The following is a 20306-nucleotide window of genomic DNA, read 5'->3' as shown; positions in this document are numbered from 1 at the left end:
AGGAGAGGAGAGACAGAAAGAAAGCGCGATTGCTCTCCTCTTTTATAGCCATATGTGTGCTCGAGTTTGCATCAATGCATGTTCATGTGTGCATTCACAGATTCATGCCAGCACGCATGTTCCCATATGTTGCAGAAATGCTTTTGCACTTAAGTGTTTGCATGTGTACATTTATCCATCCGTGTGCTCCTTTGTGCACCAAGCTCCCCCCGAACATGTGTGTAGCAGGGTGTTTACCTGGCTCTTGATGATGTCATCGTCCTGGTGGATTTGCAGGACGTAGCCAGAGTTGCAGGAGATGGTGCAGCGGTCTCCGTTGTAGAAGTGGCGGCCAGGGCTACTGCACTTGAGCTCTGCATTGCGGATTAAGGGTTCCTGGCAGTCAATGGCTTCGCACGAATAATGTACACAACTACGAGCGAGCGTGTATGTGTGTGGGTGGGGGGTGGGAGGTTGTTGGTGAGAGAAAGTGGGAGAGAGAGAGGGAGACAGAGAAAAAAAGGGACCACATTTAAAGTTACAACCAACATTCATTTAGAGTATGAAATAACACTGCAAACATGGAGGCAGTCACACGTTCGCTCACAAACTAAATATCTACGCATTGACTCGACCACATGCATCAATCAATGACTGCTTAGCATATCAAATCAATAAACCACACGCAGGAAAAAGGCGGCCATATTTGCCATTTGCATGGGAGCGGCATGTGTGTGTACTTTGTGAATTAAGAAAGGCGGGATGTATTATGTGCAAGCCACAACTGCGGAGTTTGGCCTGGACTCCATGTTGGTAGCCTGATGGAGAAGGCATTTAATAGTCTTGGAATGCTTGGACGCCCAAGGCACCTTTTTACAACAGTCCACATTTTACAGTATAGGGTTCCCTTATGAAGCCAACAGAGAAAGAGAGGGAGAGAAAGAGGGGGATGTAAGAAAATACAGGTCTGGAGAAACATTGTTAAAGTCGCTGCTACAAGAATGGAATCCCTATTTTGCTCTTTTCATGTATTTTTTTCTGCTTCTGTTGAAGGTATAATCTTACCATTTTTTTCAACCTCTTGCTCTCATGTTATTAAGAATCCAAATAAGGATTTTTACTACACTTTCCCTCACTCATGCTCAAAAACTAACAGTTTTAAAGAAAAGTGCATCTAATCAAGCTCATTCCTCTATTTTTGATCACAATGCTAATACTGCCAAAATGCTGACAACACACATGAGTATCAGTCCCTCATGTTTGAGATCTTTGAGGACAAATTAAGGAAGCCTATAAGTCTACCCTGTGGACGCTTTAACTTGGAACAAAATCTCTTTGTGCTTTTTTTTCGCGAGTAGCTCTGGAATTTCTGACATAAATTACAATTAACTACCTGGAAAACTGTTCTCCTCCCTTGCAAATGAGAAGTACAGTGCACAGTACAATACAGTAGAATAGAAAGTAGGACAAAAGAGTAGTCAAAAAAAGGGAGGTCAGACCTAGAAGAGGTGATGAGTACGAAAAATGGAGAAAACCATTACAGAGAAAAAAAAAGGTGAGAAAAACTGACGGGGAGAGGGGGGACACATACGTGCGCATGCATTTGCAGACAAGCATGGAACATAAAACTGAGTCATGTTAATAGCTCCTGTTGTTAACAACTCAGGGAAAAAGGGATGTGGTGTTTTGTGGAGGCATAAGTATTACGGGAAATGTGCTGCTCAAGCCCAGGAGAGAGGGAGAGAGAGAGGGAGAGAGCAGGAGCAGGAGGCACAGAAAGGGGAGAAGTTAGAAGAGGAGAGGGGGAGATGGCAAACAGTTTGAGGGAGAGGAAGATGATGTGAAAGTGAAGGATGAGAAGACACCATGGGGAATGGGGAAACATATGATATTATGGAGGGGGGAAGAGGAGAGGGGATGTGAAGAAAGGAGGAAGATGGAGTGACGTGAAAAGGAGAGGAGATATTTGGAGTGTGGGGCATTAATGACAAAATGCAGATGAAGAATTGGAGTCGATTGAGGAGAAGAAACAGATCAATGACATAAAAAAGACGAAGAGTCCAGCCAGGGTTTTCCACTGATGTCGTACGGACAGATCTGTAAGAAAGGACTGATCTCAATACTATGACATGTTATTCAACTTGTAGCTTGTGCAAGGAGCAAGAAACGAAAGTCAGCAAGAACTCTAGGAGAAAGCAACTAGTCTGTGCGTGTGTGTGTGTGTGTGTGTGTGAGAGAGAGACAGAGTGTGTCTGTGTGTGTGTTAACAAAACAATTTCCTGGCTGATAGAGATACATAGCAGTTTTAATCTATTTAGGTGCTCTTGGATGTCTCATTGGCACACAACAAAAGCCACAAACAGCTCTATCTCCCTGCACAGACCCCCACCACCACCACCACCACCCATCGTCAGTTCTCTCTGCACCGTGTTGTTTGTGCGAGCACTTCTTGTTGAAAGGGCTGTGGGAGCATCATCAGTGTGAACCGTCTCATGCATGACAGTGGTGTGGAAATTGGTAAATTGTGACTCCCTGTGCATGTGTGGTCTGGTTTAGCAATGTTTGTGGGGATCTCCTCGACAACATATGGTCGCAAGTTCAAGTGAAATGTGGAGTGTCTGAAAAAAAAAATGGTGAATGTAGCTCAGTGGGTGTTAATTGTTTTTTGTGGCGGCGTTGCCAGAAACTCTGAAAAATAACTTTGACAACTATTTTTGAGGAGTTTAATTAAATGTGATCTTCTGTATTCATGGTTTAGAGAACACCGCTCCAGCTTGAGTGCACATTTGACGCCTGATTGACAGGACATTAGCTTAATTAGCCAGTAAGAGTTGTGAAAATGGCGACTGAACAATGCAAAACAAGCGTGTACAAACTATTACAGAAATAAGACGTGTCCATTTTGGCAGGACTTTGGAAAGAGGAGAATATTTGTATGCAGTGTGCACTTCTGTCATACTCAACACAAACAAACCGGGGTGGTAAACAAGATTTAGTGCTGGAGGCGGTGGCTCTATTGTTGCAAATGTGTGGAGCTCAGCAACAGGTCTGAATTAATTGTAAATTTCCAGTGATAATATATCTGTTAGCTGAGAACGTTTTAGTGTTATAGCTGTGGCTTTGGGCAGACGTCTCACATTAAACAGCTTGTTGGCATCATTAAGTAGAACATGCCTCTGCCTTTCTCTGGCTCAAACACGCACATACAAACACAGCTTCTTGCGTCTCTTGTCTCTTATTCTGGTGTCACCTGAAATTTGCTCAACATGTTTTCACTACAAACACTCTCACACCTTCCTGAAACCTTAGATCTCTTCTGCTATCTTCACATAATTACGTATGTACCAAGTTCTATGATTGTAACTGCACCACTGCCACCTCTGTCCACCTTTTATATACAGCAACAACTGCGTGTTCCTTCATACTGTAAAAGGTATCTCCGCTGATGTCGGCCTCTTTCACGCCTTCACTACTGAAACTTTCTAGAATTTTCAATGATCTCTATCCCCAATGTTTCCAATGCTGCATGTTCACACATACAGTATATCCCTTACAGTGTGAAGTCTTCCCTGTCAGACAAAGGGGGTGGTGGGCAAGGGCCTCTTGGGAGCCAGGACGTGATATCAAAAGCCTTCTGCAAAAGCTTTGCTAAACGAACTGTTGGAGGACACAATATGAAAATTAAACCTTAAAGAATTCAGTCACTGAAATACAACTGTAAAGAAGAAGTCTTAGTGTTTTTTCAAATAGTGTTTTTGATTATTCTTTCACAAACTCCAACCTCACACTAAACAACCAGAGTGGATTTGATCTTAAGTTAACTGAGGATGCACACACGTTAGATATGGAGTCACTGAACTGGTTAAAAAGGTGAACCCGGTTAAGGATGGGAATTAACTAGTTTAACTGGTCAAAGTAATGTCTTAGTGAAGTCAAGCTGGAATTTCTCTGGAGTTAGTTGTTACCTTAAAGTGACCTGTCTAGAACATGACGACTGACGTCACAACAAATCTACTATGATGACATTTTTTGCATTTATAGCAATGCAATGTGCAAACAAACGGATGTGTAGACATATTTGTTGTTCTCTTGATGTTCTTATTCATCCTCTTACATGTTGATCTTTTGATTTTGCACCAGTCGTACTATATAAACATCATTACTCCCACCTGGTTGCTCATGGTGAATTTTCCTGAATGATTCCTGCTGTGTCCGCATATCAGCTCACCCTGACTTCATGCACAAATTTCCCTTAAGGTACTTGTCAATTATCAGTCTCAAGCCGGTATTTAGCCTTTAGATGGAGGTTACCCCACTTTGGGCTGCATTCCCAAACAACCAGACTCAGAAAACACCACAATGGTAGGAAAATGTCCAATTAAAGTCAAGTGAGCTGTTTGCTTTCACACATGCAGCTCACCCTGAAAATCTCAGGAAATATTGGGAAGTTTTGTGCATGTGTGAATGCAGCTGTTGGTTATGTTGTATTCCTTAATACTAGAGTTGATTCCCAATGCTAATGCAAAATGTCATTAAAAAAGGTTATTTGTTAAACACATTTTCATTGGTTGGGTGGTCACACTACAACAAATAACAACCTCAGAAGTAATCAGGAGCAGCAGTTTGTCTGTTGTCTGTTAGAGCTATTCCTACAGTGTTCCCAGCAGAGCCTTCCCTTTAGAGGAAGGTAGCCTTGTGACTAACATGTTATCGTGACGTAGTATGGCAAGGTCTGTTGTGGGATGAGTGTTTGTCCGGTGAGTGATCAACGGAAAACTCTAATAATGTGCAGTGGACAAAGTGGAAGCAGCTACATTATTCTTACAGAAAATCTCTATATTAGCTCAGTTTCATGAGCAGCCATTGTGAACAAGGTTGTTTTATAACAAGGTTATTGCAGTGTCTCAAAACTTTCTAAACTGGTTAGCTAGTTAGCTGGTTGGCAGCTAAAAGTCAGGCAAACTCCAAGTTAATAATATTATTAAATCTCCCTCAGGATTATTACAGGATTATTACAGTGTTATAATACTCTGTTGCGACAGTGTAGTACATAGCTTTATTTTCATAACTGGCACTCATACCATTTTTTGATTTACCTAAAACTGACAGTATATTCAGTCCAATTAACTTATTAGTGTGCAACAACTAGTCGAAAAATGGCCTTAACTAGCAACAAGGGCTGAAAGAATATCTCTACTCAGGAGCAACCTTAATTTATAGCGATTGGAAAAGTTTTCTGTGGAAAAATGTGTGTGCTTAAGTCCGTGTGTGGCCACATTCTTTTGTAGATGCACATCATTTTAGGATTTTATATGCATGTCTTTGCTTTTGATATGTGTGTAACACATGCAGGCCTCATGTTCACCCATCTTCCATTTTCCTTCTACTGCTTGGCCTCACCTCTGGCCTGTTGGGTTGTAGATCTCATTGCTCTGGCAACCGCTGATCGTGATGGGGTCGAAGGACTGGAAGGAGCGCAGGCCCACACCGGAGATGGCGACGAGGCTGGAGGCAAACATGACCAGGATAGCCTTGGTGTGGTAGAAGGCGACTGACAGGTCGTGGCTCACTGGGATCACCAGGGGGTTGGTGCGGCAGCTGAGACGCCAATCACCTGTGGAGGGTATATTTAGGATGGAGGGGAGACAAAGAGAAAACAGAGAGTACTGAGATTGGCGTCTGCAAAGTGGAACAGGAAAATTCAGAGTGGTAGACGCTGATGCCAAAAGGTGAATTAAGCAGTTTCTAATTAAGGAGAATGAACGTCACCTAGACTATGGATGCCCTCTTTGGTGTCGACCAACTGGACAGTGATGTTACACTGAGTCTGGTCGATGTAGCCGGTCCCATCAGCAGCCAGGTGTATGATCACTGCTGCCGCCACCATGGGGTGGGAAAAGTGTGCCTGAGTGCAGGAAATAAACGAACAAAGTTAGGAACAAGTTCTCAACATTCCTTTCTCCTAGTTTCATCTGGAGCTGCTTCCACAAAGTGCTTCTGCTTGTTTCTCACATTGGTAAATAATTTGTCAGCATTTGCTTGCTTTTTAAATCGCTGAGTGTTCTGCTTTCTCACACAACGCTGTAATCTAAGCATGTATGAAGCTCAGATGGCGGCCTTTTTCTCTGACGTCATTAAGGAAGGAAGGGGGCTACAATATTGAAATTTAAAGTGTTTATTTTATGTAGCAAACTGTACAGACACTGGTAACTGACACAACTGTTGCCTCACATATTGTATGTACATGTTATGGGGCCCTGTTGGTTTGGTGGTTAAGCCATGCCCCCCATGTACAGAGGCTATAGTCTTCAAGCAGACAGCGCTGGTTCAACTCACTACCCACTCTCTCTACCTGTTTCTTACTCAATCCACTGTCCTGTCCTCACCAATAAAAGCCCCAAAGCACAAAAAAATCATTGAAAAAACAATATTTCATACTATAAATTGACATATTGTGTAACAATCTCTTATGTTAGCTAGGAACTGGTTAAATGCTCTTGTTGGCTGTCACCTAACGATGCATAACAAGTTGCAAATGTGTTTTTCTGACACTGAAACATGTCTCCTTTCTATGTTTCTTTTCAGTCACACATCAGTCCTGATGAGGTTAAATGTTTACATATACATAAGATTCCCTTCAATTTCACAAGCTTCAACCTGAACCAGTAATATGTCATTATCAAAAGATAATGACATAACTGGTTTCCAAGTCTAGAGTTAAACACACTGGTAATAGTGAAAGCTAAAACTAAACTAAGACAAAGTAGTATCCACGTACTTGCCTGGCTCATTTTTTTTAACATAACTGCTTTTATACACTTAATTTCCAAATGAGTTCCCAATAAAACAGGCTTCCTTTAGAATATATTATCCTGATCATAAAACCTACAAAGTAATGATCACATAAACCCTTTAAAAAGCGATTAAATACTGCATCAGTGTGGTCACTTTTTTAATAGGTACTGTAAAATAAAAGCAAGAACAGTAGGTTAATTATCTATATAAGGAGAGTGGAAAACACAAGAGTCGAATTTCCTCAAAAGCATCGCCATCCCTGTTTTTTAGTGATGCCTTTTAGTCCTCTGGAGACAAGAAAAGACAGTCCTGGTGACAGGACTACAAGCAATAGCATAAAGCATAGGTTTCAGGCTTGTTCTGCCTGAGGCCTCAAGGCCCTACAGCTGGTCCGTAACATTTCTTTCTCCAGCAGAGTGTGGATTCATATACATTTTTTATACTACCTTTCCAAATTCAAGCACACTTTTTTTGCCCAATTCCCTCTAAGGTCACAACAGAATCAATTGAAACTATAGCAGTTTGATTTCAATACAGTTCACCAAGGTTCCTGTGTTTGTTTGTTATAATAATTATGTTAACAGATCCTACCTTGAGCCAATAATTGGGATACCCCCAGTTTGAGTCATGGTTCTGACGACAGGGGAACCAGGCGTACTGGGACACTCCATCTGATAGATCGAACACCTTGGATTGACAGGTCTATGGGAAAAAAAGGAAAAAGAAGATATGTCCAATTAAAGTAATAGTAAGCATTAGTTTAAATACATGTAAAAGCAAGATATGACGTTTTCCCCAAGTTTCAACAACTTTAATAACCCCATTATAGTTAGACACATGGTGCTGACAAGCCTTATACATCTTGTGTATTGAACCCATTAAAGGTAGCTCTAAAAGAAAGTGATGGACCATGATATTATGGCAATATTGTATCAAAGGTGACCAAAATATTTCACAACCAATGAGTAATTTTAACTTGCCAGCTAGCAAGCAGTTACTCAGATTGCTGTTTGACAGTGTTGTAAAAATGTATTTTGTTCAAGTTTCACAGATAATTTGCCAAAATGAGTTCCTGACTACCTTGTATTTTACACATACTTTGAAAGCTTTAGTTTGTGCCTGCCCTGCCCCTAAAGGCTGTGACCCCTGTTTTCCACAACTGTCAGCTGTTTGTCTGCAGCTCGGTCTGACGTGCAGCTGACGTCCATTCTGTGCAGCACTGTTTGTTTGTTTGTTTGTGTCTTGTCAACAAACCCGGCACCTTGGTATGCATCACATGTCCCTCTTCTCTTCTCTTCCTCTGGTCCTGATACTCACCCACACATGTCTCTGTGACTGATTCTTTAAACTCTGACATGCCACACCTGCCCACTAGAAGCCCTCAGAGAGTTTTAAAGATTCCAAGCAGCACCTGAACTATTCACCTGTGTCAAATAGCTCTGTCACATTTACTCCATACAGTGGATTGTCTATCCATACTCATACCTGTTGCATGGTATTTCAGTTTTACTCCTAATCAGTCTGTCTGGTAAAAGTCAGACTAGATCTGTTGTTTATGAATCACTAACTAGGTTATAGTGAGCAGGTAGTTATGCTAATTAGGAACCCTGACAGGGTGTGCAGGACCCCAACCCGAGCACACTCCCCCTCAACACACCTACCAAATCCCAACCCTTCAGAGTTGTTTCCCAGCCAGAGGCATGGACTTGTGCGTCTGCCCCACAGTGTCAACAGGCAGAGTGAAATGTGTCATACTCCTTTCCCTTGATAGATTTGATATGAACTGTGTAATCCTGGTGTCCCTGGTGCCTCTTTTGTTAGTCGAGAGTGAATCCCTGTTGTTATGGGGTTTTGACCAATAAGAATCAAGTCTATAACACAGCCAGGTAATAAGTTGAGTTAACGGGTTCCCATTGTGAAAACTTGCAAAGAAAATCATTCGCAGGTTAAACGCCTCAAAGACAGTGACCGTGTGAGAGCGGACATCGAGACTGAGCCTCTGATTCCTTTTAGATCCATCTTATTTGGTAGATACAATAACTTGCTTAATATTGCACCATGAGCAAATGCAAGTAAACCCAATTCAATCCAAGATTCACCCTTTTCAGAAGAAAGCAGAGCTTTAACCACTATGGTGATATTTATGAAAGCAAAACATATTCTGGTGGGAAAACAATCTTTTGTCCTTTTTTTAACCTCAGAGTTTCAGTGAAAATGACCCAGGTCTTTGGCCAGAGCACCAAAAAAAGGTAAAGCACATTAAAAAGCCACCTGTAACCCACCTGTATATAAAGAACATACGTACAAAGCTTACTCAGGTCAAATCTAAGCCATGGCTGCTTGACTTTCTTTCATCAGAAGTAGCAATTATAGTTTGGCCATGATTTAAAGCATAGGGAAAGTAGTTTAATTCAAAACTATGTTGGTGTCAGGACATTAAAAAGTCTACAGTGACGAAGTCATCCAATTACTGTGGCTTTGCTGTCAAGTTCAAGATCCAGGAATTGTGTCCCACATATCATCACCTCATTATCCCCGGATGATGTTTGAAAGTGTACAGCGAAACTCAAAAAGGATGTGGAGAAAACAGATGAGACGGCGAATACAGTGATTTTCTTTAAAAAGAAGGAAAAGCAGTAGAAAGAAAGAAAAAAGTGATAAATAGACCCGTCAGTAAAAGACTAAGGAGCAATATATAACACAAAGGGGAGAGAGGGCACATACCCAAGGACGGTGAGTTTCGCCCGCTGCCCTGAGCTAGTGAAATGAGACACCAGTAACATGAGAGTTTTGCTAGAGAGGCTACTGTAAGATCCTGCCACTGTGGAAAAGTAGCCAGAGCAGCTATCTGTCTATATATCTGTCCCCTGGATCTGTTGACATGACCTTTCTGCTAAGAGCTGAGGTGACAGAAATGAGAAATGCAGGTGGCAAACACCTGAGATCAGTCACCATGGGACTATGGCCCCACTTGAGGACAGCTGTGTTGATCTCCAATTTGTATTAGTTAGGAAAAAAAGTTGTCATTTGCTTAATATTAATGAAATAAATACAGTAACAATATTGAAACTAAGGCTAAGTTTACTCTGGCAAGTGGAAGGCTTCCCAGAGTCCAACACTTCTTCCAAGCCCAACACTGACTTTGGTCTGGACTTGATGAAGAACCCACAGCTCTCTCCAAGGCTGTATGACTTAACCAACCAACATGATTTAAACTGACTGTAGGCTGCTAATGACTTACAGTCAAGAGTAGCTGGTTTCCATTGCTATCCTCACTCTAACAAGGGTGAAAAAAAACCTTTCCGCATGCAAAACTGATGACTTATTTATGTGAAACACAGGTGGCACTACCTACACCTTCCCCCTCTTTCTAGCATCCTACAATTTCCTACTCATCTCCTGTTGTGTTTTCTAACATCCCACTGTTTGAGACAGGCAAACACTGCCGGGCATGCCAAAGCCCCTGCACTCAAGCATACAACCCCCCTCTGTGAAGCGTCACACCAGTAGGAGGCAATTCACAAGTCTCCCATGGCTCATTACACTTTCTCCAACCTCCTTCTCATGCAATGGCAAGAGTCAAAGCTCTCTTAATAGATTCACCATTGATTTCATACAGTCATTAAAGCAGTGAATAAGAGAGGTGGTGGTGGTAACATGCTTTTGCAGTTGTTTATCATAGTACACTTTGGGTTAGACTGTGTACCTCTTCCTTGACTTCTGAAATGCCTTCAGTATTGCTTATCACTTTTTTCTGTTAGTGTGGTTAGTCTACATTTGGTTGTCTCAAAAAATGTTAAACTTGAAAACGTCCTTGTTCATAAAACTCCAACAGTTAAAGTAGATGGTTTAGATTTAAGCTTTTAAAATAAACAAATGGTGTCCCACAGGGGTCCACACTGGGTCCTTTCTTATTTACAATTTAGAGCTAATTTAAGTGCAGTGTTACTGATTCAAAATTGCATTTTAAATGCAGATGACACCACTACTTATATTACTGAACTACAAACTACTTTTGATGTTTTCCAAAGGAATCTTTGTAGAGCGGGACTGGTACACCTATTGTGGTAAGTCTTTTAGAGCTATGCAAGCCAATTAACAGCTAATATTTCACACACATTCAAATGCAATGCTGCTGTCTTGGCCAGGACTTGATTTTAAAAAGGATTCTATTTCTAAATGGGAATGTTCCTGGTAAAATGAAGATGAAATTAAAGACTCAATTGACAGGCCTTTTGTGCACGAAGGGGTGAAGTCACAGGGCATTGCAGCTGCAACTGTGCCCTACTAGGTGTTGCTTTCACTATGACCCAAAATGATAAGTTGATCTGTTCAGGCTGAAAATGTAATTAAATTAAATCTAAACAGACATTGTATATTTGGTTATTCCCCTTATCTCCAATAGGTGGGGATGTGATTATGAAAAAGCAGATCAGTGCAGGCTAAGACTGTCAACAAACCTTTGTAATTTGGAGCAGATTTAACATTGTATACAAGACTCAGTACTGCTCTTTCTGGTGGTGCAATGACTTTAAAAGAAAAATTGGAATCTAGATGTTTTCAGGGGTGGATCTTGATCATCCTCGTGGGATTTGGAGCAGATTGAACTGTGAGTAAAGAAGATACAACAACTCCTTGTTTCATGATGAGACGCAAAGTTTAAAACCTAAGACTTCTTTGGTTAAAGTCAACAGTGCTTAACATTGCACCATGGGGCTGCCACACAGTATTTCTCTTTACCCCATTATTATTAAAGCTCAATCTCTAAAAAAGATATGTACTGGCAAACCACTCTAACATTTTCAAATTTTGGTCAACCTGGCACAAAAAACTGTTGACGGTGGATATTTCAGTGAAAAACAACAGCCGTCTTTTTCTAATAATCTTTTTCTGTTATTGTTTTATTAAATCAAAATGTTACAGGCTGGGTACAACCACTGTTCTGTCTTTTCATGCCAGTTTTTCTTTCTCCTGACAACATCTCAGATTTTGAGTCCTTAGGAGATGTGTAGGGTTTTTGTTTTTCAAAGAAAATCAAGCCTGATGACGAGCCTCGCAACCACAAGTGACACTTCTGGAGGCTGGTCAACAGTAATGTATGGGCTAAGGTTCATGATCTCAAACACTGACCGTAGGAAAACTTCCTTGTCTGAACATCACAAATACATTTTCTGTGTCTCTCTGTTAAATGAAAATCCATGTTTAACTTTATTAACAACAGTGAAAAGTTAAACCTTTGAGAACATCACCCAGTTTAGGAATTTAACAAGTGTCTTTTAAGATCTAACAGCACAGAAACATATTGGGGGGAGAAGGGTCCTGCAATCTGAAATTTGTTACAATCTGTACTTAAAAAAAAAAAACAATAACCAATTTCTTTTTCCTTTTTTTTTTTTAAAGGTTTCAGATTTTGTTTTCTAGTTAGAGTCAAAACTGCTAGATTATATGACTTTAACCTTCGGTTTCATTCGAGGCATGATCAGATGTTAATTACTGACTGAGATTAATGCATTCTCAACACAAAGTCTCCAAGGATGATATAAGGCTCATTGATTAATGCAAAGAGGGGAATGGAAGCCTAGAAGCATTTGTATCATTTACATTATGCAGGTCAGATTCTCAACATGCTGCTACTATTAAAAATATAAAGGTTACTTCAACCACCTCAGCAAGTGATGCCACAGTATAGGCACTTTAATAATACTATGTGCATAAAACATGTGCATTATCATTGTAGAAACTGATGCAGACTAACTCGTGAAATTTCTCTGCAAGTCTTGGTGTGCGGTTTTCAACTTTTTTTTAAATCTGTCTCTGTGACAACAAAACTTTAAAAATAAACTTTTACGGTTCAAACATCAGCTGAATCCAAGGAGACTCAAATAAAGAACAGATGTGATTTCCTCAATCGCGGTAATACTGTAAGCCTAATCAACCCGTCCTGAATATTAGGAATATTAAATCACTGGAAAACATTTGAAGATAAAAAGTAATTGGTGTCAAACACATTATTTACTGTGTTTTGGAAAAATCTGGTTTTCAAAGACATGCAAGGAATTACAAAGTTTGCATGCATGTGTGTTTTTTAGATCTGTGAAGTAATACCAAATATATTTAAAGATCCTGTGAGGAGTTTTTAGTTGGTTATAAAACAGACTGAAATTGATAGTGATGCCCGTATATGAGCTAACAAAACAGCAAGAACGTTAGCACAAAGACTGACTATTTCTCTCTCTCTCTCTCTCTCTCTCTCTCTCTCTCTCTCTCTCTCTCTCTCTCTCTCTCTCTCTCTCTCTCTATATATATATGTATATATATATATATATATATATATATATATATATATATGGCTCATAACAGGTCGGGGGTAGGTGCCAATCTCAATAATCAACTGAATGCTGCAAAAGTAGCCTCTTTATAACATTTTCCATGGCGGAGATTTTCACTAAGTCATACACACATATTCCTAATTAAAATAAAGCTTATGAAAAGAGATACTAGGGGGCGCCAAAATTGACGCTTATCGAAATTTTCTAACAGAAGCTTTAATATGATTATTCATGTAGTCAAAAATGATATCAAAAGCACAGCATAATGTCATAAAAAGGCCAAATTGAGAGCAAAGCAGGGATGACAAACATCATCTACAGGTAAAGAAAAGGTGCAAATTCAATTATTACTGATTCAGTCTGAGTTCAGATGGATTAAAGGAATAGGAAAGCCAAAATTCAGAGACTGAGTGAAGAAAAAGCCCTTACGCAGCTACACTAAGAGCTGTTTTTGTTTGTGTTTCTTCAATCTGTTACACCACCTGCCAGCAGTCATTCAAGAGAACTGCTTGATTAGAACTACAACAAGTATTGACAAACGACAGCTTAAAAGAAGTCTTAAGGAAAACTAAAAGGAGGTCTGTTGTTAAAGAGGTAAAAAACGTTGAAAGTGACAGGAAAAGCTAATATTATAATGATCATAATAAGTAATACCCATTCAGGGGATTTGCCTCTAGGTAAAAGTTGTTTGTTGTTCAAAAATGAGAAAAAGGTTCCTATTTGTTAAAAAAAACAAAAAGGATTACTTCTGATAGCCTCCACTGCCTCGAGACATGGGTAACATATGTTTCCCTTGTTCTGATTCATAACAAGGACATAACAGTCATTTTTTAGGTACACAAGTCCAATTTTGAGACGTCTATTTGGAACAAAACAACTTCTCACTTTCCTTGAAAAACACTAACAGCAATGCAGGAGATGAGTTCAACTCCTTAACTCAAAACACACACACACATACACACACAATTACTCACACACACACACTTACACAAAGTTACACACATGGTTTTAATTTGTACCAGCTGGAAAGTCAGACTGGCAGACAACATCCAGTCCTGGGTCTGTGGATACAAACTGGTGTTTGTAAATCACCACTTCAGATAAAAGGAGAGCTAAGTGTCTAAAGCCAAGAGGAAACCAGAGGAGATAAAGGTGCAGAGAGAGATAGAGAGGGAGAGAGGGAGAGAGAGAGAGAGAGAGAGAGAGAGAGAGAGAGAGAGAGAGAGAGATAGAGAGAGAGACTACAACTGTCAGCCTTGTTACCCTGAAAATATGTCTGTACAGTTAAAAACGTTCATTAAGGAGATAAAAGTATAAGCCAAACATAAACTAGGATAAGAGGAAATATGTAACAGAGATGGGCTGTGTGTTGGCTCTAATGGCATTACGAACTGTGTCCAAAGCAGGTTCGCTACTTGAATACAACTGAGGCAAATTATTATAATCATTACTTTTTTTTTCTTCAGGCTTTTATGCCTTTCTTAGAGAGGATATATTACAGCGGAGAGAGCAGGAAACTGGGAGAAAGACATGCAAGAAAAGAGTCGCTGGTTTGATTAAAACCTGCATCACCCGCTTCAGGATTATAGCCTCTTTACATTGGGTGCACAACTCAACCACCAGGCCAAACTGGCACCCGAAACTGAATGAAACTATTCATTATTTTGACTCTGCATCACTGCAGAGCCGCCCTACTAACATGAAAACTGATTTTGTCCAAAGTGGATTGGACAATAACACATGAAGAAAATGGTTTCTTGGCTTATCAGACTCAGAAATAATAAAAGCGTGATGCCCTCATTTTTGATTGGTTGAGAAGTAGACGACAATATGAGCTTATAGTGTCTGCACAGAGACAGACATGAGGACACTATCATGACAACATCATGTCCCACATATTATCCACCATGAGAGAGAATGGTAGATGTAATCAGATGAGCAGATTGTAGGAGCACTTTTACTAATTAGCACTGTTAGAATTTGTCTTTGTCAACCACATCTCCCATAATCCCCCTTGTCTTTACCAATTTACAAGCTCCCTTTTCTGAAAATGATCGCAAATGATGCCCACTGTCTTAAAAATCGATATCCTGCATACTGTGTTTGTCCTCATTAAGCTGCTCACTTGAGCGATGACATTCACTCATTTCATGCAACCCATCCAACCAATGATCTGGACTCAGTGTGAGACCAGGGCATTAGGAGCCGAGGATACCTACTGAGCACTTCAGAGTTTATTGTTCTGCCAAAGGACTCTGTGAGGTCAGGCACTGACCTAGATTGTTTTGTTCTGAATTTTTGGAAATTTTGAACTCATGTAAATTCAGAAAACAGTTTCCTAAGAGAATATTTATGCTGTCAGAGCCCCTCCTAAAAATGTTTATTTCCAACATAAGGTACTTCTTTCTCTTCTTTTCCATTCCTCCCTCTCTCTCTTTGTCAGAAGCATACATACAAATTTTGAAGGAGTGAGCATCTGTGAGGCATTTGTGGAGAAAAAGGAAGAAAGAGCAACAGAGAGAACCTAGTATGAGTTTCCAAGCACCATCCCATGGTTTACTGGAATGCTGGTGAGCGCCTGGTGTGTGAGGTAATGTCCTGTCACCCAGCCCCACCCATACCCACTGAAGCTCACCGTCTCATTGGTCCTGGTGGCTAATGATGGGCCACTTCCATGGCCTACTGAAAATGGGGCTGTAAAAGTTAGAAAGTGGGTGCAATTATGCAGTTTACCTATCCCATTCTCATTATGCTTTGTCATGAGGAGTTATTGGGAGGACATGAGCAGTGATTGGGTGGTAGGGTGCACAGTGGTGAGCGTTCAATGTCAGAAAGTTGAAAACAGATGGGTCTGCGGAGAATTTAAGTGTCCCTCAGTAAGTGGTTCCCTACGCTCAATAAAATAGCACCAAAACACTGCAAATTAACAGCTTGAAAATGTAAGGGAGGTCATCAGTGCCACAAAAAGCGCACCAAGCACAATGACGTTTTCACATGGAAGAACCACAATAATGATTGAAACGGGAAAAGTAAAATAAGGGGAAAAGGGAACACCATCCCGGGGGTTTGTTTTTAATGATTCCACACGCTTATGTCACTGGCACGGTGCCTGATGAGGGCTGTGTAGTTTCTTTAGGGGGATGCAGCTGTCAGGAATGACATGACAGCTCCCCAAAAGTGCAGACACAGCATGACCGGCTTCAATACAGGTCATAAAGCCCGCATCCTCCAGGTTAACAGACAGGGAAACAAAATGATTTTCAAATTTTATTATTGTCATTATTATGGTTGCCTATTTCTGCAAACAAATAAAAGAAAATTAGACTTAACCTTAAAAAGAAATCTAAAATAACAAGTTATTGTAATGAGAAAAGAAAAGTTTAAATTATGAGACAAAAAAATCATAACTATGTAATACAAAAATCTAAATTTTTAGACAAAAGTAAAAGGAATGAAGTCGTATTTCTGAAAAAAAAGTCATAATCATGGGATAAAAGTCGAATTTATGAAACACTTAATTATACAATTTAAAAAGTAAGTCAAATTAATTATATACAACTTTGATAATTGACTTACTATAATTAAGATTTAGAACCTAATATCATAATGACCCATGTTTTCATAATTTTGGACCTTTATGTTATGATTTTGACTTTCTTCCGATTAATTTCACTTTTTCGCCTTAAATTAAAAATGTTTATCTCATAATTTCGACTTTCTTTTATTTTTAACGGACATAATGTTTGTATTTTATTTTTTCTCCTGGTAAAAATGGACTTCCATTGATTATTGTTAGTTATTCTCCTGTCAATTAATGCCAAAGGGCTTCCTTTGCTAAAAAGTTTGCTTTTGATTAGTTCTTTGATGCCAAATACTGATCCCTAATTTGTAAATAAATGGGTTATAATGCATGATTGACAGCTCTGTTGACAAATGTGGCTCTTGCAGCATAGCAGAGAGAAGAACAGTTAGAGAACACATGAGAACACTAAAATTACAGTCGCTGAACTTTCCATAACTGTGAACTGGCAGAAGAAGCTGTTACAGACTGCTGACCTGAGGGATCTCTGATCTTATTCTGTAGCCACTTCAGCCAATCTCTACTTCCTAGATTCAGGCTTTACATGATGTTACCAGCACAAAGAGCCAGCACCTGTTGCTGTGGGTTTTGGCATCATTTTTGTATGAAAGGTGGAGGACATGCACTTTCCATCTTAGGAGGGCTCTGTGTGCATTCATGATGTAGATGAAAATGTGCATAAAAGTATAAGACCACTAAATACAGATAGGCATCAGCAAACGCTGCCTGATTTAAAGGGATTTGTGAAAAAACTGGACCAGTTATTGTTTCCCTGTTTCTAACAGCTCACCCTCCTCTTCATCTCCACCTCCATCTGAAGCATTACTTACCTATGATGACGACTGTGGAAGGGGTTATTTAATTCAGACTTCATGCTCATATGTTTGTTTAACATGTGAGGGTGCTTGAACTTCATATATGAGCAATTTCTTGCAGCGTGAGAGGACTAAAATGTTATCCCTTCTGCTTCTTATGTATAATTAAGGGGAGTGTTCTCCAGGGGTGCCCAGGGGTTGCGTCAGAGATTGCCTGGGCAGCAACGCTCTCTGGAGAAATCACCTGGCTTGCTGTTTGATCTTAAAGTTTCAATGCACGCGCACACTCCTTAAGAACACAAACCCTTCTACACACATGTACATGAAGGCAAGGAGCCTGTACCAACACACACACACACACACACACACACACACACACACACACACACACAGAGAGAGAGAGACACACACAGTCACAGGTTAGTTGCTAGGGCCAGTTCTCCAATCCAATCCCCCTGGAGCAAGTGGAGCTGGCTCACCGTATTCCACGGTGTGGTAGTGGGGGAACATTATGTTCTGCTCCACAAAGACAGCAGTAGTACATTTCAGTCCCCTATGGACCTGCCCTATAATCCTGCATGGAGTGTGTGTTTGCCTGTGAGTCTCTGTCTGACTGTGTACCTATGTGTGTGTGTGAGCTTGATCAAGAAAGAAGGAAGTCATTTGGATAAGATGGAGCCACTCTACTGTAGTCACAGGTAGCGCCACATTAGAGGCTCTCTACAACTTTATGTAATGAGTCTGAGACAGGAAGAGGGAAATGAAAACAGTTCAAATTTGGCTGGAATAATTTGGCAGCGTGTTTGTGATCATTAATGTGTCTGAATTTTATTAACTCCATACATTATCTGGTGTCCATATGGTATTTTGATTGGATAAATCTGCTCATTCGAGGACATTTTAATGTGGGAATGGCCTTTAAGATTGTTTTTGGCCCCTTCTCGTCTTTCACAATCATTTTTTGTCAATGATGTATTTTCTTCTAAATGCAGAGAGACTGTCGGTCAGACTAATTTCCAAAATGTTTCTCTTCAAGCACTAATTCAGTGTTTTCATCCATCTGTCATTTGTATCCTTACATTACTCTATATGCCGCTTAAGCCACGATATAATGTATCTGTATTAATCATTTTACGTTCGTTTTGCAGGCACTAAAGCATTTTTATATCTACAAATCTAAACCTCTCCTTCATGATCTCAATCTACATGTCTTTTTTTATGTTTTCACCCCACCATATCCAACTCCAAACTTGCCTGTCCCCAGCATCCAAACAAAAACCTACAACAGCTCTGCAGTCTTCAAGCTAGTGCAGGGATTTGTGACCCAAAAATGAATGTGTGTCATCCATACAAGGATCTAGCACACATCTACTTAAAAGTGTTTGAACTGCAGCCTACTAAGCTATTGTACACAAAAGTTCAGTATGTATTCATGCCTCTATGCACCATTTGTTCTCATGTTGCTGAAATCTGGTGCATGCAGATTTAGCTGTAAAGAAAAAGTTCAGCACTTCTGCACAGATGCTGCACATTACGATCATCACTCACGGTGCACAAACGCGTACAACACAACTACATCGCAAATGAGATTTTGTCTATGATCTCTGTTTCTCCTCAAGTGCCTTCTTGTGCTGTTGTTGCTTTCTTGCATCCGCAAAGATCCCTATCACTACTGCCCGCTTCACTCTCTCCCTGACACACACACACTCACACAAACACAAACACACACACAGACTCAACGTGGTTGCTAGACTTCAAAAGGGACTGAGACACAAAACCAATGCAGGAATTGTTTACGAGATCTGAAGGAAGTGATGAACTATCTTCGCCTTCCGTCCTCAACTCGCTCATGCAGAACAAACACACACACAAACACACGTAGAGCTGGTTACACTTTATTATTGTCCTCTATCAGGGATACACATCTGTAACCTAACTTTCCCCAAAGAGCTGTGAGCCATGAACATGAAAACATGATTAAATTAAACCACAAAGGATGAATGAGCTATTAGTTTAACAAGGCACGACTATGTTCTCTTGGTTTCAACAACTAGTGGAGGCTCATTTTCAAAGCTTTTATTTAATTGTTGGAAAGCAGTTAAAGTTTTCTAACTATTCTCTGAGTTAAAGGTACAGTGCGCAGAATATTTTGCAATATCTAGCCATCAGATTCTAGTTTGGAAATCTCCCTTGATCACCCCTCCTGTCGGTGAAGCGATGGTTCTCCTTAGAGGACAATAAGCACCTGTGATGTATCATAAGTATAATCCTCCATCTGTCAAAAAAACTTTTTTTTTTTTGCGCACAACTCTCTTCCTCATTTTCCAACTGGTGCATTTTCTGTGACCACTCAGGAAATATATTTGTGTTTTCTGACCTTTTTCACCTTTCAGCAGGATTTCATTTTCAAGCGGCAATCAAACAATTACAACTTTTCCTTATCTTTAATTTGATTGTCGGTTGATGAGCAGCGTGAATACAGAAAAACTATAGACAATTTCCTCCTGAAGATTGCTCAAGAGGAAACCACCCATTTTTTGGGCTACATTCATCCCATCGTCCCAAAGCCATTAATTCAACTAATACGTCCAGATGAAGCAGTTCTTCTATTTGCATATCATGGAGACTAGACTATTGACTTTGGTGGAGATTTGTTCCCTCCAGGATTCTGTTGTCCTTCCAGTTTGATTTGGTTTAGAATCAAGAACAAGACTTGGTCAGGTTGGAAACAGATTGTGGTCATCATTGGAAAAGAAACCAAGGTTGGTGCTTGGTTGAAAACTGGACTCAAACAGCTGTCTACTAAGT

At 40.1% G+C, this 20306-nt stretch overlaps 1 protein-coding gene across 1 annotated transcript in view; it reads right to left on the bottom strand.

Annotated features, from left to right (window-relative positions):
- Positions 1 to 20306, bottom strand: part of pappaa (pregnancy-associated plasma protein A, pappalysin 1a) — a 105008-nt gene that overhangs the window by 38632 nt on the left and 46070 nt on the right. The window contains exons 11-14 of the mRNA XM_034709161.1: positions 7366 to 7476; positions 5749 to 5884; positions 5380 to 5593; positions 238 to 412 (exon numbers count right to left, since the gene is read on the bottom strand). Of these exons, the coding sequence (XP_034565052.1) occupies positions 238 to 412; positions 5380 to 5593; positions 5749 to 5884; positions 7366 to 7476 (636 nt within the window). The remainder of the gene's footprint in view (positions 1 to 237; positions 413 to 5379; positions 5594 to 5748; positions 5885 to 7365; positions 7477 to 20306) is intronic.

This window comes from Notolabrus celidotus, chromosome 19 (assembly GCF_009762535.1).
Source record: "Notolabrus celidotus isolate fNotCel1 chromosome 19, fNotCel1.pri, whole genome shotgun sequence".
In the NCBI taxonomy this organism is placed as follows: Eukaryota; Metazoa; Chordata; class Actinopteri; order Labriformes; family Labridae; genus Notolabrus; species Notolabrus celidotus.
Note: the sequence above shows the minus strand (reverse complement) of the source record. Positions and strands in the feature narration are given on the sequence as shown.